Source organism: Scomber japonicus, chromosome 8 (assembly GCF_027409825.1).
Source record: "Scomber japonicus isolate fScoJap1 chromosome 8, fScoJap1.pri, whole genome shotgun sequence".
Taxonomy (NCBI): Eukaryota; Metazoa; Chordata; class Actinopteri; order Scombriformes; family Scombridae; genus Scomber; species Scomber japonicus.
Window position 1 is genome coordinate 33769180 of NC_070585.1, and position 21730 is coordinate 33790909.

Sequence of the window (21730 nt, forward strand, 5' to 3'; positions counted from 1 at the left end):
TTTCTTTGTGCTACTAAAATTTTTAACTTGCTACCACTTGAAAAAGTAAGCGTACAGCCCTGCTGTGTATTTCTTACCTGTGTGTGTGTGTGTGTGTGTGTGTGTGTATTTCTTACCTGTGTGTGTGTGTGTATTTCTTACCTGTGTGTGTGTGTGTGTGTGTGTGTGTGTATTTCTTACCTGTGTGTGTGTGTGTGTGTATGTGTGTGTGTGTGTATGTATTTCTTACCTGTGTGTGTGTGTGTGTGTGTGTGTATTTCTTACCTGTGTGTGTGTGTGTATTTCTTACCTGTGTGTGTGTGTGTGTGTGTGTGTGTGTGTGTGTGTGTGTGTGTGTGTGTATTTCTTACCTGTGTGTGTGTGTGTGTGTGTGTGTGTGTGTGTGTGTGTGTGTGTGTGTATATGTGTGTATTTCTTACCTGTGTGTGTGGTAAATGCTGGCGGGTGAAGTTCATGTTAGTCTTCTGTTTCATCTGTTGCTGTCTGAGCAGCGACAGCAGAGCCGCCTTGTTCTGGCTCTGAGTGTTGGGGGGTCCTCGGGGGCCGGGCCCCGCCTCAAAGTGCGACAGAGGTTTGGTGTTGTTGTAGTTCAGCATGGCGGCGGAGGCCTGGGCCCCCGGGGCCGGCGGGTGGCCGAGCGGCGGCCCCGGGGCCGGGTGGCCCAGCATGTTGGGGTGTCCGGCGGGCCCCGGCATGTAGCCGCCGGCCCCCGCTTTGGGAGAGCTTTTATTGGCCTGACCGGACATCAGCAGCTGCTTCTGGGCGTTGGGGTTGAAGTCCTGCGGGTACAGGGAGGGGCTCGTGGGTTTGTCCATGCCAAACGGGCCCCCTAGTGGGCTCTGTGAGGGGTTGGCCATCTGGGACCACGCCTGGGGGTGGGCGTGAGGCCCCTGCGGGTGGAACTTGGCCCCCGGTTGCGGCTGTTTGTGCTGCAGCTGGCTGTGGAGGTGCTGCGCTCTCTGCTGCTGGGCCGCCAGCTGCTGGAGCTGCTGGGCGGGGGACAGGTCTTTGGGCACCGGGGGGCCCGGCGGGAGGAGGTGGTTGGGGGGTGGTTGGAGCTGCCTGGGCGGAGGAGCCGGCTGGGACGGAGCCATAGCCGGGGAGGAGGCGGAGGAGGAGGCGACGGGGGAGCTGGTGGGGTGAGGAGGAGGCCCGGAGGACGTGGACCTGACGTGGGGGGAGCCGGTGCGAGAGTCCTGCACCTGCTCGAAGGAGGCGGGGGAGTACTCCGTCTTCACGTTACTCAACTCCATAGGAAGGAGGCCCTGGGAGGACTGCCCCCCCCCACCCGCCGCTCCTCCTCCCACGGCTCCGGCCCCACCAGGAGTCGGGGCCAGCTCCAGCGGGTCCTTGCGGTCCTCGAAGCCGTCGTTGAGGATGTCCTGGATGTCCTCGTAGGCCACGGAGCAGTTGAGCTCCTCCATCAGCTCCCTCCACTCCTGCTCGTTCAGGTTGAGGTCGGGGAACAGGCTGTTGTTGTTGCCCCCCCCCGACGGAGGCATGATGGGCAGGATGTCGTCCGGCTCCTGCTTCATCTCCTTGCGGTGGAACTCGGGCTCGCCGCCGTCGGAGGAGTCGGCCGGCGGGTGCGTCCCGTTGGAGATGAGCGAGTCGGTGATGCCGAGCTTGGAGTCGAGCGGGGAGCCGTTGCCGTTGTCCAGACACGCCTTCTTGTTGGGGGGGAAACCGTCGCCGTAACCGTTCACCTGATCTCTGCCCAGCGGAGAACTGGCGCTCTCCAACTTCCTCTTCACCGTCTCCTGCAGCTGGAAACAGACAGACAGAAAGTTCATTAAAAAACACTAAAACCTTCAACACGATCTATTAAAACAAGAACATCTGCATCACTGAGTTTAAGTCTGAAGTCATTCAGCAGTAGAGTCCAAAGGGAAGAATTCAAATCAGTTTAAGGTTGAAACTACTACTAGATAGATAGATACTTCGGCTCAATATAAAGTATAAAAGTAACAAAGCAACAGACGGCAGACAACAAATAAAAAGAAATATAAGAGTAAATAAAATTAACAGCAAGATAAAAAACTAGATAATATCTATAAAGAAATAAAGGATATAATAAATAAGGATACTAAAATCTGTTATAAAAACACATGACCTAATAAAGTGCAAGTTAAAATAAAAACCATTGTACTGAGTAAAAGTGCAAATCAATTTAAATTATCAATTAATATGACGATTAGTTTTCTTTATTAATCTTAAGTGTCTAATCAGCTGAAACATATCTCACAGATATATTTCACGTTGGCTTAAAAACTAAAGTTAAAAATTGTTGCAGATTCATTTCCTGTCGACTAAATCCATTAAACAGCTGATTGTCGCAGCTGTAATTCTGTTTCCAATGACAGGAAACAGAATTAATCGATTATCATGTAGCTGCTGATCAATTTTCAGTTTGACTGTTAATTATTTCAGCATCAGGGTCAGTTATAGATCACAGTGTCAGAGTTCATCTCCAGGCTGAGTTTATGTCTCAGTGGCTGCAGTGTCTGTGTCCTGCCTGCAGGGGGCGCTGCAGCTGCTCCTGAATGAGCTGCAGGCTGAGTTTATGTCTCAGTGGCTGCAGTGTCTGTGTCCTGCCTGCAGGGGGAGCTTCCTGACAGCAGTCAGCTGATCTGATCTACACTCACTACTTCCTGAGACCCAAACATCAGCTGATCATCACACTGTGACTGTGTGATCACTAAACACCTGGAGGCCCGAGGAGGAGGAAGAAGAAGAGGACGAGGTGCAGGAGGAAGAGAAGGAGGAGGAGGAAGAAGAGGACGAGGAGGAGGAGAAAGAGAAGAAGGTGGAGGAAGAGGAGGAGAAGGAGGAGGTGCAGGAGGAAGAGAAGGAGGAAGAAGAAGAGGAGGAGGAGAAGAAGAAGGAAGAGAAGAAAGAGGAGGTGCAGTAGGAAGAAGAGGAGGAGAAGGTGCAGGAGGAGGAAGAGGAGGTGCAGGAGGAGGAAGAAGAGGAGGAGCAGGAGAAGAAGAAGAAGACGGAGAAGGAGAAGAAGAAGGAGGAGGAGGTGCAGGAGGAAGAGGAGAAGAAGGAGAAGAAGAGGAAGAAGAGGAAGAAGAGGAAGAAGAGGAGGAGCAGGAGAAGAAGAAGAAGACAGAGAAGGAGAAGAAGAAGGAGGATGCTTTTTATATTCTCTGTGAAGCACTTTTATATGTTTGATGTTTAAAAGTGAAATATAAAAGAATAAGAGTTTTTATATGAGTGGAAGCAAACAGGAAGTGAGCAGTGAGTGCAGGTGAAGCTCCGTCTCATGTTTCTGCTCAGATAATAATAATAATAAAAGGAAATCAACATGTTTTTATTCATCTCAGCTTTTTCCTGTTGGGCTTTGAACTTTTGGCCCGGCTCATATTTCACATCTGTGCTACCGAAATAAAAAACATGATTCAGCAAATACTTCTCATAACTCAACAAAACACCAAATATTTGCTTCTCTCTGGATCTCTGCCGTCAGAATCTGCTGCTTCTCTTTGTTCTGTGAAGAGAAACTGCCTTCCTCCCTCCCTCCTTTCCTTCTTTCCTCCCCCTACCTTCCTTCCTTCCTTCCTTCTTCCCTCCCTCCTTTTCACCCTTCCTTCCTCCTCCCTCCCTCCTTTCCTTCCTCCTCCCCCACCTTTCCCTCCTCCCTCCCTCCTTTCCTTCCTCCCTCCCTCCCTCCATCCTTTCCTTCCTTCCTTCCTTCCTCCCTCCCTCCATCCTTTCCTTCCTTCCTTCCTCCCTCCTTTCTTCCTTCTTCCCTCCTTTCCTTCTTTCCTCCCCCTACCTTCCTTCCTTCCTCCCTTCCTCCTTTTCCTTTCTCCCTTCCTTCTTCCTGTTTTCTTTCCTTCCTTCTTTCCATGTTTTAAACCAGGAATATAACTGCAGTATAATTATATAATCTCATTATTAGTGAGTGAGGGTTTACTGAGTTACCTTCCTTCCTTCTTTCATCCATCCTTCCTTCCTTTCCTTCCTACTCCCTTATTAGTGAGTGAGGGTTTACTGAGTTACCTTCCTTCCTTCTTTCATCCATCCTTCCTTCCTTCCTTTCCTTCCTACTCCCTTATTAGTGAGTTGAGGGTTTACTGAGTTACCTTCCTTCCTTCTTTCATCCATCCTTCCTTCCTTCCTTTCCTTCCTACTCCCTTATTAGTGAGTTGAGGGTTTACTGAGTTACCTTCCTTCCTTCTTTCATCCATCCTTCCTTCCTTTCCTTCCTACTCCCTTATTAGTGAGTGAGGGTTTACTGAGTTACCTTCCTTCCTTCTTTCATCCATCCTTCCTTCCTTCCTTTCCTTCCTACTCCCTTATTAGTGAGTTGAGGGTTTACTGAGTTACCTTCCTTCCTTCTTTCATCCATCCTTCCTTCCTTCCTTTCCTTCCTACTCCCTTATTAGTGAGTTGAGGGTTTACTGAGTTACCTTCCTTCCTTCTTTCATCCATCCTTCCTTCCTTTCCTTCCTACTCCCTTATTAGTGAGTGAGGGTTTACTGAGTTACCTTCCTTCCTTCTTTCATCCATCCTTCCTTCCTTCCTTTCCTTCCTACTCCCTTATTAGTGAGTGAGGGTTTACTGAGTTACCTTCCTTCCTTCTTTCATCCATCCTTCCTTCCTTTCCTTCCTACTCCCTTATTAGTGAGTTGAGGGTTTACTGAGTTACCTTCCTTCCTTCTTTCATCCATCCTTCCTTCCTTTCTTTCCTACTCCCTTATTAGTGAGTGAGGGTTTACTGAGTTACCTTCCTTCCTTCTTTCATCCATCCTTCCTTCCTTTCCTTCCTACTCCCTTATTAGTGAGTGAGGGTTTACTGAGTTACCTTCCTTCCTTCTTTCATCCATCCTTCCTTCCTTTCCTTCCTACTCCCTTATTAGTGAGTGAGGGTTTACTGAGTTACCTTCCTTCCTTCTTTCATCCATCCATCCTTCCTTTCCTTCCTACTCCCTTATTAGTGAGTGAGGGTTTACTGAGTTACCTTCCTTCCTTCTTTCATCCATCCTTCCTTCCTTCCTTCCTTCCTTTCCTTCCTACTCCCTTATTAGTGAGTGAGGGTTTACTGAGTTGTGGCTTTTGAAGCTTCTCTGATATCAAAGCTTCGTGTGAACTTGTTTAACATCTGGAACGAATCAATGCATCAAAGATCTATAACCGATCAGCTGAATAATCTAAGAGTCTAAATAAATAGAAATCTGTGTAATTTAAGTAAAGAGAATAAAAAACAGGCTGCAGCAGTGAAAGAGAGCGACGCCTCATTTAACCAAGCAGCTAGTACTAGTTTAATAAATGAGAAAATGAACATTAAATGAATAAATATGCCTTAAAATGAATATATATGTGTTAAAATGAACATTAAATGAGTATATATGTGTTAAAATGAACATTAAATGAATATATATGTGTTAAAATGAACATTAAATGAGTATATATGTGTTAAAATGAACATTAAATGAGTATATATACGTATTAAAATGAACATTAAATGAATAAATCTGAGTTAAAATGAACATTAAATGAGTATATATGTGTTAAAATGAACATTAAATGAGTATATATGTGTTAAAATGAACATTAAATGAGTATATATGTGTTAAAATGAACATTAAATGAATATATCTGAGTTAAAATGAACATTAAATGAATATATATGTATTAAAATGAACATTAAATGAGTATATATGTGTTAAAATGAACATTAAATGAGTATATATGTGTTAAAATGAACATTAAATGAGTATATATGTGTTAAAATGAACATTAAATGAGTATATGTGTTAAAATGAACATTAAATGAGTATATATGTGTTAAAATGAACATTAAATGAATATATATGTGTTAAAATGAACATTAAATGAGTATATATGTATTAAAATGAACATTAAATGAGTATATATGTGTTAAAGTGAACATTAAATGAGTATATATGTATTAAAATGAACATTAAATGAGTATATATGTGTTAAAGTGAACATTAAATGAGTATATATGTATTAAACTGAGCCGTTATGAGAGCATGTTGACACCTCGGGCTCATTAAAGAGGAACAGACGCAGGCTGCAGCAGCGAGGAGAGACTCTGCTCACAGGAACGTGACGACTTCCAGAAAATATGCCGAGAATTTCCTGATTAACTGAGAGCAGGAACACGCTGCATCACAACATGTGGAGCTGCTGCTGCTGCTGCTGCTGCTGGTACTGGTGGTACTGGTGGTGTTACTGGTGTTACTGGTGGTACTGGTGTTACTGGTGCTGGTGGTACTGGTGGTACTGGTGGTGTTACTGGTGGTACTGGTGTTACTGGTGGTACTGGTGTCCACAATCACCAGAATCTGAATTATTATTAATAATTATTTAAATGTGGAGGAATTAAATTTTTATTAGTACAACTCCTCCCGTCTGCTGCTGCTGGTGCTGCTGCTACTGGTGGTACTGGTGGTACTGGTGTTACTGGTGGTGCTGCTGTTACTGGTGGTACTGGTGTTACTGGTGCTGGTTGTACTGGTGTTACTGGTGGTACTGGTGTTACTGGTGGTACTGGTGGTACTGGTGGTACTGGTGTCCACAATCACCAGAATCTGAATTATTATTAATAATCATTTAAATGTGGAGGAATTAAATCTTTATTAGTACAACTCCTCCCGTCTGCTGCTGCTGGTGTTACTGGTGTTACTGGTGGTGGTACCGGTGTTACTGGTGGTACTGGTGTTACTGGTGGTACTGGTGGTACTGGTGGTACTGGTGTCCACAATCACCAGAATCTGAATTATTATTAATAATCATTTAAATGTGGAGGAATTAAATCTTTATTAGTACAACTCCTCCCGTCTGCTGCTGCTGGTGTTACTGGTGTTACTGGTGGTGGTACCGGTGTTACTGGTGTTACTGGTGGTACTGGTGGTACTGGTGGTACTGGTGTTACTGGTGTTACTGGTGGTGGTACCGGTGTTACTGGTGTTACTGGTGTTACTGGTGGTGGTACCGGTGTTACTGGTGTTACTGGTGGTACTGGTGTTACTGGTGGTACTGGTGATACTGGGGTCCAAAATCACCAGAATCTGAATAATTATTATTAATAATATTTAAATGTGGAGGAAATAAATGTCGACTTGTAAAACTCCTCCCGTCTGCTGCTGCTGGTGTTACTGGTGATACTGGTGTTACTGGTGGTACTGGTGTAACTGGTGTAACTGGTGGTACTGGTGGTACTGGTGGTGCTGGTGGTGCTGGTGGTACTGGGGTTACTGGTGGTACTGGTGGTACTGGGGTTACTGGTGGTGCTGCTCTGCATTATTACAACTCTACTGTTATTAATGACTGTTTAAATAAAGGAGGAACTCCGAGGTCACCTGACTCATAGTAAACAGGAAGGGTGGGGCATTAGGAGGGGGGGGGGGGTAAACAGGGTAAACAGAGCAGTGTTTCTGCCCTGAGGGAAGGGAAACCAGTGATTCACTCCTTCAACCTGAAATACTGGTTTGACTCCTCCCCCCTCCTCCTCCTCCTCCTCCCCCTCCCCCTCCTCGTTACCATGGAAACACACCTGGTGAAGGAGGAGGTTTCCTGCCCGAAGACAGGAAGTCACCTCAGGGGCATTCTGGGAATTAGAGTACTGCTATAGTACACGGAAATTACAAATACTACTACTGATACTATAAAAACTACTACTGATACTACAAAAACTACTACTGATACTACAAATACTACTACTGATACTACAAAAACTACTACTGATACTACAAATACTACTACTGATACTACAAAAACTACTACTGATACTACAAATACTACTACTGATACTACATAAACTACTACTGATACTACATAAACTACTACTGATACTACAAATACTACTACTGATACTACAAATACTACTACTGATACTACAAATACTACTACTGATACTATAAAAACTACTACTGATACTACAAATACTACTACTGATACTACAAAAACTACTACTGATACTATAAAAACTACTACTGATACTACAAATACTACTACTGATACTACATAAACTACTACTGATACTACAAATACTACTAGTGATACTACATAAACTACTACTGATACTACAAATACTACTACTGATACTACATAAACTACTACTGATACTACAAAAACTACTACTGATACTACATAAACTACTACTGATACTACATAAACTACTACTGATACTACATAAACTACTATATTAATAAAGGGTTACTATTAATACTACTACTACTACTACTACTATTAATACTACTACTACTACTACTACTACTATTAATACTACTACTACTACTATTAATACTACTACTACTATTAATACTACTACTACTACTACTACTACTACTACTACTATTAATACTACTACTACTACTATTAATACTACTACTACTACTACTACTACTACTATTACTACTACTACTACTACTACTACTACTACTACTATTAATACTACTACTACTACTAATATTAATACTAGTACTACTACTACTATAACTAACCCTACTACTTGAACTAACTACTACTACTACTACTACTAGTACTACTACTACTACTACTACTAATATTAATACTAGTACTACTACTACTACTACTACTAATATTAATACTAGTACTACTACTACTACTACTACTAGTACTACTACTATAGTATTTATACCACTACTATAACTAACTACTACTAATACTACTACTATCACTACTAATATTAATACTACTACTACTACTATCTATACTACTAGCACTACTACTACTATAACTAATGGTACAACTATAACTAACTACTACTAATACTATCTACTACTACCACTACTACTACTACTATCTATACTACTACTACTAATATTAATACTACTACTACTACTACTATCTATACTACTACTATAACTAATGGTACTACTATAACTAACTACTACTAATACTATCTACTACTACTACTACTACTACTACTATCTATACTACTACTACTAATATTAATACTACTACTACTACTACTACTACTACTATCTATACTACTACTACTACTACTATCTATACTACTAGCACTACTACTACTATAACTAATGGTACTTGAGCTCCTACATACTGATAATTAAAGTCAGAGCAGTATTTATAATAAAGCTCCTTCATGTCTAACACAGTGTGATATCAGTAATATGAGCCTGCTGATGTCAGAGCGACTCAACAGGAGCCAAAACAAAGAAAAGCACCCTAACCCCCCCCCCCCCCCACCCCCCAGATCCTCAGAGTGTAGCCGGCTGTAATCAGAGTGTGATAAACCCCCCCCCCCCCACCTCAGAGTGTGATAAGCTGGAATAAAGAATAAAGAGCAGATATCTGAGATGTTTGAGGAGAGTTGGAGCCAAACACTGAGGATGAGTCACTGAGCAGATATTCACTCTTTATTTATTTAAATGTTGTAATGTCAAATATGCACCCTGGCTTCATTTAGTCAGGACAAGCTCTCACTGTGTTTAACCCAGGCTAGTTTAACCCAGGCTAACCCAGGCTAACCCTAGCTTCATTTAGTCAGGACAAGCTCTCACTGTGTTTAACCCAGGCTAGTTTAACCCAGGCTAACCCAGGCTAACAGTCTCACAGAGTCTGATAAAATATATTCCACTCTTAAGTATTGATGAGTATCTAACCCTAACCCTGTTGTGACATCATCAGCTGATCGGATAAATGATCCAAACAAAGTGAAAACAAACATGAACAGCAGCCTGATGATATCAATCAATGTGATCACAGCAGGAAACAGCAGCAGTACAATACTGCTACTAATACTACTACTAGTACTACTACAATACTACAATACTACTACTACCACTACTAGTACTATCAATCAATGTGATCACAGCAGGAAACAGCAGCAGTACAATAATGCTATTAATACTACTACTACTACTACTACTACAATACTACTAATACTACTACTATTAATCAATCTGATCACAGCAGGAAACAGCAGCAGTACAATACTACTATTAATACTACGAATACTACTACTAATACTATTAATCAATGTGATCTCAGCAGGAAACAGCAACAGTATAATATTACTATTAATACTGCTAGTAGTACTACTAATACTAGGGTTAGGGTTAGGGTTGTTACTACAATACTGCTATTAATACCACCACCAATACTACTACTAATACTACTGTTACTACTACTGTTACTATTACTACTACTGTTACTATTAATACTACTGTTACTACTAATACTACTGTTACTATTAATACTACTGTTACTATTAATACTACTGTTACTATTAATACTACTGTTACTACTACTACTATTAGTCCTGTTGTAGTTAAATGTTTGAACTCATTTCCTGTGTATTTATAGTAAATAGAGTTAGATTAGATGCTTAATGTTAAATCTGTCAGTCAGTGAAACTTTAAATCACTTCACATCATCCTGACTCCTGCAGACCAACTTTCTGACTCATGTTTTCCTCCAGTGAGCCGATATGAAACCAGAGCGTCGGTGTTTCACTGTTTCCTCACGTTTCTGTCTTTACTTCACACTTTATATTCTCCTTCAGGTTTTAACCCTTTATATTCTCCTTCTCTAACCTCAGACTCAGAGTTTTAACCCTTTATATTCTCCTTCTCTAACCTCAGACTCAGAGTTTTAACCCTTTATATTCTCCTTCTCTAACCTCAGACTCAGAGTTTTAACCCTTTATATTCTCCTTCTCTAACCCAGACTCAGAGTTTTAACCCTTTATATTCTCCTTCTCTAACCCAGACTCAGAGTTTTAACCCTTTATATTCTCCTTTAACCCCAGACTCAGAGTTTTAACCCTTTATATTCTCCTTCTCTAACCTCAGACTCAGAGTTTTAACCCTTTATATTCTCCTTCAGGTTTTAACTCTGCGGTGACTGTGATGCAGACCTGACACCTCGAACCGATGACATCACTGCTGACATGGACCAATAGCAGTGCAGCAGCCAGGATTCAAAGAGCGAGGCGTTTCCTGACAAACACACTGATGAGTCAGCTGTGAGGAGGCGGGGGGGGGGGGGGGGGGGGGGGGGGGGTCCTGAATCACGTCTGAGCACTCGGCTCCTGTTTGCCAGTCTGACCTCAGTGAGTCAGATTCACACACTGATGCTCAGTTCACTGTGACGCTGATTTACAGACTCACTGTTCATCTGCTTCTACTAATACAGAAACACGTTCATCACTTATCACACCTCACAGCCTCTAATTACTGTCTGAGGTACTTTAATGCAGTACTTTTACTTTTCATGGAGTTTTTTTAAAGGTACTTTACTTGCAATGCAGTACTTTTAGAGGTACTTTTACGGCAGTATGACTTCAGAAGTTTAGAATCGAAACAGAAATCAGTTTAAAAAGCTTAAAAACAGAAGTGAAATCTTACCGACAGATTATTAGTTATTAATATTTATCATACAGACAGAATCCTTAGTTTTACACCTTTAACTCTTCAATACCAATATTTTAATTAAATGGTAAATACTCAGCAGCATGTAGATAATAAATGTAATAAAACTATAAATCATCTTGTGTATCAGTGTGTGTTAGTTTTCTCCTCTGTATCAAAGTATAATAAGTATATATATATATATATATATAATATATATATATATAATAAGTATTCTGTATAAACGCATAAACGCAGTAACAGGTGAGAGCAGGTCAGTGAGTCAGAGTTTATATTCAGTTTAATGACAGAAACACTAAACATGTATTTAATATAACTGAGATCAGACGGCTGTGTTACAGACTGAATAACTTCACACCACTCAGTTTATTCTGAGTTTCAGCTTTTATAAAACTGAGTAAATATTTAAACTGCAGCTCCGAGCTTCAATCAGCTGATAATTAATCATCAACTATTCTGATTAGAGCCCGACTGATATCTGACAGCTGATATCTGACAGCTGATATCTGACAGCTGATAGCGGCCGGATGATCAGTGTTTACATCCATTATATACTGATATTTATTTATATTTGATCCTTTTTTCTTAATTTAAGTTGAATAAATACATGATAATTTCTTACTTCACTGATGTCATCACAGCCTCTGATACATATCTTTATCACAAGAGGTTAATAACCATATTTAAGGGATCACTGCTGTGAATATAAATATTCTATATATATAAGATTAATATTTTTTTTTATTCCTTACTATCAGCAGCAGTATCAGGACTTATAGATTTATTTCATTATAATTATTAAACATCTATAAGCAGCTCAGTACATTTATATCTGAAACATGAGCCGCTGGTCCACCTTAAAAGATCAGTCCACCTTAAAGATCAGTCCACCTTAAAGGTCAGTCCAGCTTAAAGGTCAGTCCACCTTAAAGGTCAGTCCACCTTAAAGGTCAGTCCACCTTAACTGAGCCTGGACAGGTGAGGTAACACCTGTCAGTCTAATCAGCAGGTGAGACTCAGCTTCATTTATTCACTCAACTGCTCACACACTTCATCCTCACCTGTCTCACCCTCATCCTCACCTGTCTCACCCTCATCCTCACCTGTCTCATCCTCTTCCTCACCTGTCTCACTCTCACCTGTCTCACCTTCTTCCTCACCTGTCTCATCCTCTTCCTCACCTGTCTCACCCTCACCTATCTCACCCTCTTCCTCACCTGTCTCACCCTCATCCTCACCTGTCTCACCCTCACACACTGAGAACTTCATCCTCACCTGTCTCACCCTCATCCTCACCTGCCTCACCCTCACACACTGATAACTTCATCCTCACCTGTCTCACCCTCATCCTCACCTGCCTCACCCTCACACACTGATAACTTCATCCTCACCTGTCTCACCCTCACCTGTCTCACCCTCACACACTGATAACTTCATCCTCACCTGTCTCACCCTCATCCTCACCAGTCTCACGCTCATCCTCACCTGTCTCACCCTCACCTGTCTCACCCTCACACACTGATAGCTTCATCCTCACCTGTCTCACCCTCACACACTGAGAACTTCATCCTCACCAGTCTCACCCTCATCCTCACCTGTCTCACCCTCACCTGTCTCACCCTCACACACTGAGAACTTCATCCTCACCTGTCTCACCCTCACACACCTGCTCTGTCTCTCTGACCAGCATCCTAATCACAGACAAACTGATCAACAGAATGATGAACAGATCTATGACGTCACACGTCTGATTTTCAGACCGCAGCTTCAGACCCCTCCCCCCACCCCCCCCACCCGTCCCATCAGGTCAAATTTTAGCCCCTGTTGATCTTTGTGCATGTGTTGCAACAGGGACAGATGTGTGTGTGATAGCTGTGCTGGTTTGCTGTGCAGTGATTCTTCACTCCTATCATCTAATCAGAGTTACTGATAGGAAGGTTATTCCTCCCACTAATCGATCAGTTTCCTGATTGATCATAAGATCTGTAAAACAGTTAAACTTCCCGTCGCCTGAACTGATGTCCACCAGCCCGAAATGCAACAAGAGTCAACTTCCTGTCCAGATGGTGAAGCTCTGACCTACAGACACAGAGCTTCACTCTGAGCATCAACACTTTGATCTGCTTTAGTTCATAATGCAGCAGCTGATTACACAACGTCAAATATACAGAGTGTCTGTCTGTGTCTGTGTCTCAGTGTGTCTCCCTGTCTGTGTCCCAGTGTCTCCCTGTCTGTGTCTCAGTGTGTCTCCCTGTCTGTGTCTCAGTGTGTCTCCCTGTCTGTGTCTCAGTGTCTCCCTGTCTGTGTCTCAGTGTCTCCCTGTCTGTGTCTCAGTGTCTCCCTGTCTGTCTGTGTCTCAGTGTCTCCCTGTCTGTGTCTCAGTGTCTCCCCGTCTGTCTGTGTCCCAGTGTCTCCCTGTCTGTCTGTGTCTCAGTGTGTCTCCCTGTCTGTGTCTCAGTGTGTCTCCCTGTCTGTGTCTCAGTGTCTCCCTGTCTGTGTCTCAGTGTCTCCCTGTCTGTGTCTCAGTGTCTCCCTGTCTGTGTCTCAGTGTGTCTCCCTGTCTGTCTGTGTCTCAGTGTCTCCCTGTCTGTGTCTCAGTGTCTCCCTGTCTGTGTCTCAGTGTCTCCCCGTCTGTCTGTGTCTCAGTGTGTCTCCCTGTCTGTCTGTGTCTCAGTGTGTCTCCCTGTCTGTGTCTCAGTGTCTCCCTGTCTGTGTCTCAGTGTCTCCCTGTCTGTCTGTGTCTCAGTGTCTCCCTGTCTGTCTGTGTCTCAGTGTCTCCCTGTCTGTCTGTGTCTCAGTGTCTCCCTGTCTGTCTGTGTCTCAGTGTGTCTCCCTGTCTGTGTCCCAGTGTCTCCCTGTCTGTGTCTCCCTGTCTGTGTCTCAGTGTGTCTCAGTGTCTCCCTGTCTGTGTCTCCCTGTCTGTGTCTCAGTGTGTCTCCCTGTCTGTGTCTCCGTGTGTCTCCCTGTCTGTGTCTCAGTGTGTCTCCCTGTGTCACCCCGTCTGTGTCTCAGTGTGTCTCCCTGTCTGTGTCTCTGTGTCTCCCTGTCTGTGTCTCAGTGTCTGTGTCTCAGCGTCTCCCTGTCTGTGTCTCAGTGTCTGTGTCTCAGTGTCTCCCCGTCTGTGTCCCAGTATCTCCCTGTGTGTGTCTCTGTGTCTCCCTGTCTGTGTCTCAGCGTCTCCCTGTCTGTGTCCCAGTGTCTGTGTCTCAGTGTCTCCCTGTCTGTGTCTCAGCGTCTCCCTGTCTGTGTCTCCCTGTCTGTGTCTCAGTGTCTCCCCGTCTGTGTCCCAGTGTGCCTCCCTGTCTGTGTCTCCCTGTCTGTGTCTCTGTGTCTCCCTGTCTGTGTCCCAGTGTGCCTCCCTGTCTGTGTCTCCCTGTCTGTGTCTCTGTGTCTCCCTGTCTGTGTCTCAGTGTCTGTGTCTCAGTGTCTCCCTGTCTGTGTCTCAGTGTCTCCCTGTCTGTGTCTCAGTGTCTCTGTCCTGTGTGTGTCCCAGTGTCTCCCTGTCTGTGTCTCAGTGTCTCCCTGTCTGTGTCCCAGTGTCTCAGTGTCTCTCTGTCTGTGTCTCAGTGTCTGTGTCCTGTCTGTGTCCCAGTGTCTCCCTGTCTGTGTCCCAGTGTCTCCCCGTCTGTGTCTCTGTGTCTCTGTGTCTGTCTGTCTGTGTCCCAGTGTCTCCCTGTCTGTGTCTCAGTGTGTCTCCCTGTCTGTGTCTCTGTGTCTCTGTCCTGTGTGTGTCCAGTTCTCACTCACCGCTATCAGTGTGCTGTTCCGGCTCTGCTCCGCTGCTGTCCCTCCGCTGTCTCCCAGGTCCGTGCTGCCTCCTCCTCCTCCTGCGCCTCCTCCTCCTGCGCCTCCTCCTCCTCCTCCTCCTGCGCCTCCTCCTCCTCCTCCTCTCTGTCCGGTCTGGTCACTGCTGGGCTGCTGGGGCTGCCGGTGCTTGTTGGACCTCTTGGCTTTGGCCTGCAGGCAGCGTTGGTGCAGGGTGAAGGTCTGCTGCCTCTCCAGCTCCAGCCTCTCCAGCGTGGCTCCCTCGTAGCGGGTCTCACAGCTGTTGTGATGCTGCCTGAAGAGCTCGATCCTCCGGCGGAGCCTCTCCATCACCGCGCTGTGTCGCGGTGTAACAAAATCCGCCATCATCAATAAAGACCTTGTAGTAAACTCCCAGGCTCAGGTTTCGTCCATAAAATGCTGAATCTGGCTGTTTTTCACCCCCCCTCGCCCTTCTACAAAGACTCTGCTGGCTCCATGGAGGCGACCTTTGTCTTGCTAATGGCCTTCACTGCCGGAGAGGAAAATTAAGGTTTTTGGGGTTGCATTTTCATTCAGCCTCCTCAGTTATTTTATTCACTTTAAAGTTTATTATTATTATATCACAGTAAGAAAAAGAAAAACACACAACAGCAGCTCGTTTAAACTTTGCTGTTTTGGTAAACTGAGTAAAAAGAGCCGTTTCAAGAGTTTCAACCCTCCAAAAAAAACAGAAATCAAAACACACACACACACACAGACACAGACACAGACACAGACACACTCACACTCACACTCACACTCACACTCACACTCACACTCACACACACACACACACACACACACACAGACATAGACACACACACACACACACACACAGACATAGACACACACACACACACACACACAGACAGACACACGAAAAACTTCCAAATTTAACCATTAAGATCAAACAGCTTCTACACACATTATTATTTATCATATTAAACATTTCACCCTCTGTTAATGTAGCATTAGTTAATAAAGGTTAGGGTTAGTTAATGTAGGGTTACAGTTAGTTAATGTAGGGTTAGTTAATGTAGGCTAGTGTTAGTTAATGTAGGGTTAGGGTTAGTTAATGTAGGGTTAGGGTTAGTTAATGTAGGGTTAGTTAATGTAGGGTTAGGGTTAGTTAATGTAGGGTTACAGTTAGTTAATGTAGGGTTAGTTAATGTAGGCTAGTGTTAGTTAATGTAGGGTTAGGGTTAGTTAATGTAGGGTTAGGGTTAGTTAATGTAGGGTTAGTTAATGTAGGCTAGTGTTAGTTAATGTAGGGTTAGTTAATGTAGGTTTACAGTTAGTTAATGTAGGCTAGTGTTAGTTAATGTAGGGTTACAGTTAGTTAATGTAGGGTTAGGGTTAGTTAATGTAGGCTAGTGTTAGTTAATGTAGGGTTAGTTAATGTAGGGTTATTGTTAGTTAATGTAGGCTAGTGTTAGTTAATGTAGGGTTACAGTTAGTTAATGTAGGGTTAGGGTTAGTTAATGTAAGGTTACGGTTAGTTAATGTAGGCTAGTGTTAGTTAATGTAGGCTAGTGTTAGTTAATGTAAGGTTAGGGTTAGTTAATGTAGGGTTAGGGTTAGTTAATGTAAGGTTAGGGTTAGTTAATGTAGGGTTAGTTAATGTAGGGTTAGGGTTAGTTAATGTAGGCTAGTGTTAGTTAATGTAGGGTTAGTTAATGTAGGCTAGTGTTAGTTAATGTAGGGTTAGTTAATGTAAGGTTAGGGTTAGTTAATGTAGGGTTAGTTAATGTAGGGTTAGGGTTAGTTAATGTAGGCTAGTGTTAGTTAATGTAGGGTTAGTTAATGTAGGCTAGTGTTAGTTAATGTAGGGTTAGTTAATGTAAGGTTAGGGTTAGTTAATGTAGGGTTAGTTAATGTAGGGTTAGGGTTAGTTAATGTAGGCTAGTGTTAGTTAATGTAGGGTTACAGTTAGTTAATGTAGGGTTAGGGTTAGTTAATGTAGGCTAGTGTTAGTTAATGTAGGGTTAGTTAATGTAGGCTAGTGTTAGTTAATGTAGGGTTAGTTAATGTAGGTTTACAGTTAGTTAATGTAGGCTAGTGTTAGTTAATGTAGGGTTACAGTTAGTTAATGTAGGGTTAGGGTTAGTTAATGTAAGGTTACGGTTAGTTAATGTAGGCTAGTGTTAGTTAATGTAGGCTAGTGTTAGTTAATGTAAGGTTAGGGTTAGTTAATGTAGGGTTAGGGTTAGTTAATGTAAGGTTAGGGTTAGTTAATGTAGGGTTAGTTAATGTAGGGTTAGGGTTAGTTAATGTAGGCTAGTGTTAGTTAATGTAGGGTTAGTTAATGTAGGCTAGTGTTAGTTAATGTAGGGTTAGGGTTAGTTAATGTAGGGTTAGTTAATGTAGGCTAGTGTTAGTTAATGTAGGGTTAGTTAATGTAAGGTTAGGGTTAGTTAATGTAGGGTTAGTTAATGTAGGGTTAGTTAATGTAGGCTAGTGTTAGTTAATGTAGGGTTAGGGTTAGTTAATGTAGGGTTAGGGTTAGTTAATGTAGGGTTAGTTAATGTAGGCTAGTGTTAGTTAATGTAGGGTTAGTTAATGTAAGGTTAGGGTTAGTTAATGTAGGGTTAGTTAATGTAGGGTTAGGGTTAGTTAATGTAGGCTAGTGTTAGTTAATGTAGGGCTAGTGTTAGTTACTGAAGGGTTAGTTAATATAGGGTTAGGGTTAGTTACTGTAGGGTTAGGGTTAGTTAATGTAGGGTTAGTTAAAGTAGGCTAGCGTTAGTTACTGTAGAGTTAGTTACTGTAGAGTTAGTTACTGTAGAGTTAGTTACTGTAGGGTTAGTTAATGTGGGGTTAGTTAAAGTAGGCTAGCGTTAGTTACTGTAGAGTTAGTTACTGTAGAGTTAGTTACTGTAGGGTTAGTTACTGTAGGGTTAGTTACTGTAGAGTTAGTTACTGTAGGGTTAGTAAATGTGGGGTTAGTTAAAGTAGGCTAGCGTTAGTTAATATAGGCTAGCGTTAGTTAATATAGGCTAGTGTTAGTTAATATAGGCTAGTGTTAGTTAATGTAGGGTTACAGTTAGTTAATGTAGGGTTAGTTAATGTAGGTTGCTGTCTGTATTTCACACTAACTTCAGGATGGATAACTTAATATTCCTGAACTCAGACACACACACACACACACTAACTCACAGACACACACACACTAACTCACAGACACACACACACACTAACTCACAGACACACACACACTAACTCACAGACACACACACACTAACTCAGACACACACACTAACTCACAGACACACACACACACACACACTAACTAACAGAAACACACACACTCTAACTAACAGAAACACACACACCCACACACACTAACTCAGATACACTCTCACACACACTAACTTACAGACAAACACACCCACCCACACACATACACACCCTAACTCACACTCACAAAGACACACACTAATTCAAACTCAGACACACAGACACACATACACACACTAACTCACAGACACACACACACACACACTAACTCACTCACACATACACACACTAACTCACACAGACACACACTAACTCACACTCAGAGATACACAATAACTCACACATACAGACACTAACTCACACATACAGACACACACTAACACACTAACTCACACACACTCAGAGACACACACTAACTCACACACAAAGCAACATTCCTGCACTCACAAAAAAATCAAAGTTAAGAGCGTCGAAAATCCCTTAAAAAACACTCATTTCAACCATAATGTACCTTCAGCTCCTGCTCACACCTTCACACAACACCCACCAACATGTACGACTCTTAAACACAATAAAAGTTATCTTAAAACTTGTTTATTTGTCGCCTATATTAGTATAATGGTTAGCTTTCTGTTAGCGAGCAGGGAGCTAGCAGCCGTTTCATGCTTTTTTACTAACTTGGGAGTTGAAAAAAAAAGTCTAATGAAGAAAATAAGGTTTAACAGAATAATATGTAATAATACCCACAACCACCACAAGATAAAAGACGACCGTATTACGTATTAAATTAAACTTACTGTGTGATCCGGCTGCCAACAGCTGATCCTCCGCCTGTAGCCGTTATAGCCGTTAGCTCCGTTAGCTGCTAGTTAGCCGTTAGCTGCTAACCGTTAGCCACTAGCCGCTAACGTAAATAAATCATATTTTTCTCTCTTTCTTTACTTCAATCTCCGAGCTCACGGCGCCGATAAGCCCCCACCCCCTACTCCCGGGCCCAGCCTGAGCCGGGTATATACGAGCTCCAGCGCGAAGAACAGGGCTAAACTCTACTGCCTCTATTCTGCTTCTATTCCTACTTCTATTCTGCTTCTATTGTTTTAACCAGCCGACGGACAGGGCTACGCCGCCATTTTGAAAACTTTCTCTTTTTTTGTTCCATCAGCAGCAGGAATGTCCCTGTTCCCGCCTCAGCGCTGACTGACAGCAGCCACAGCCAATGGGAGAGCGGGAGAGGGTGTGACCGCGAAGTGACGTCAGAGAGGGATGGAACGAAGAGGCGAAACAAAGTTACAATGCAGTAAAAGTACCTCAAACAATACTACATTACAGGGAAAGTACCTCAAACAGTACTACATTACAGGGAAAGTACCTCAAACAATACTACATTACAGGGAAAGTACCTCAAACTATACTACATTACAGGGAAAGTACCTCAAACAATACTACATTACAGGGAAAGTACCTCAAACAATACTACATTACAGGGAAAAGTACCTCAAACAATACTACATTACAGGGAAAGTACCTCAAACAATACTACATTACAGGGAAAGTACCTCAAACAATACTACATTACAGGGAAAGTACCTCAAACAGTACTACATTACAGGGAAAGTACCTCAAACAATACTACATTACAGGGAAAGTACCTCAAACAATACTACATTACAGGGAAAGTACCTCAAACAATACTACATTACAGGTGAAAGTACCTCAAACAATACTACATTACAGGGAAAGTACCTCAAACAATACTATATTACAGGAAAAAGTACCTCAAACAATACTACATTACAGGAAAAAGTACCTCAAACAGTACTACATTACAGGGAAAGTACCTCAAACAGTACTACATTACAGGGGAAAGTACCTCAAACAATACTACATTACAAGGAAAAGTACCTCAAACAATACTACATTACAAGGAAAAGTACCTCAAACAATACTACATTACAAGGAAAAGTACCTCAAACAATACTACATTACAGGGAAAGTACCTCAAACAATACTACATTACAGGGAAAGTACCTCAAACAATACTACATTACAGGGAAAGTACCTCAAACAGTACTACATTACAAGGAAAGTACCTCAAACAATACTACATTACAGGGAAAAGTACCTCAAACAATACTACATTACAGGGAAAGTACCTCAAACAATACTACATTACAGGGAAAGTACCTCAAACAGTACTACATTACAAGGAAAGTACCTCAAACAATACTACATTACAGGGAAAAGTACCTCAAACAATACTACATTACAGGGAAAAGTACCTCAAACAATACTACATTACAGGGAAAAGTACCTCAAACTATACTACATTACAGGGAAAGTACCTCAAACAATACTACATTAAAAGGAAAAGTACCTCAAACAATACTACATTACAGGGAAAGTACCTCAAACAATACTACATTACAGGGAAAGTACCTCAAACAATACTACATTACAAGGAAAAGTACCTCAAACTATACTACATTACAAGGAAAGTACCTCAAACAGTACTACATTACAGGGGAAAGTACCTCAAACAATACTACATTACAGGGAAAGTACCTCAAACAGTACTACATTACAGGGAAAGTACCTCAAACTATACTACATTAGAGGGGAAAGTACCTCAAACAATACTACATTACAGGGAAAGTACCTCAAACAATACTACATTACAGGGAAAAGTACCTCTAAGTGTACTACAGTAAAGTACAAGTACCTCAAACTGTACTACAGTATAGTACTAGTACCTCTAACTGTACTACAGTATAGTACAAGTACCTCAAACTGTACTACAGTAAAGTACTAGTACCTCTAACAGTACTACAGTAAAGTACTAGTACCTCTAACTGTACTACAGTAAAGTACTAGTACCTCTAACTTCTTCCCTTCTTTCCTTCCTCCCTTCCTCCCTTCTTCCCTTCTTTCCTTCCTTCCTTCCTCCCTCCCTCCATTCCTTCCTTCCTCCCTCCCTCCATTCCTTCCTTCCTCCCTCCCTCCATTCCTTCCTTTCTTCTGTCCTTCTTTCCTCCCTCCCTCCATTCCTTCCTTTCTTCTGTCCTTCTTTCCTCCCTCCCTCCATTCCTTCCTTTCTTCTGTCCTTCTTTCCTCCCTCCCTCCGTTCCTTCCTCCCTCCATTCCATCCTTCCTACCTCCCTTCCTTCTTCCCATCTTTCCTTCCTCCATCCCATCCATCCATCCTTCCTTCCTCCCTCCCTCCGTTCCTTCCTCCCTCCCTTCCATCCTTCCTACCTTCCTCCCTCCATTCCTTCCTTCCTTCTTTCGTCCCTCCTTTACTTCCATCCTTCTTC

General features: G+C 42.5%; 1 protein-coding gene across 1 annotated transcript in view; it reads right to left on the reverse strand.

Moving 5' to 3' along the window:
- maml1 (mastermind-like transcriptional coactivator 1) overlaps window positions 1-19521 on the reverse strand; it is a 31015-nt gene extending 11494 nt beyond the window's left edge. Inside the window, exons 1-3 of the mRNA XM_053324157.1 lie at window positions 19217-19521; window positions 15144-15672; window positions 420-1766 (exon numbers count right to left, since the gene is read on the reverse strand). Of these exons, the coding sequence (XP_053180132.1) occupies window positions 420-1766; window positions 15144-15530 (1734 nt within the window). The 5' untranslated portion in view covers window positions 15531-15672; window positions 19217-19521. The remainder of the gene's footprint in view (window positions 1-419; window positions 1767-15143; window positions 15673-19216) is intronic.
- Window positions 19522-21730: the final 2209 nt, after the last annotated feature.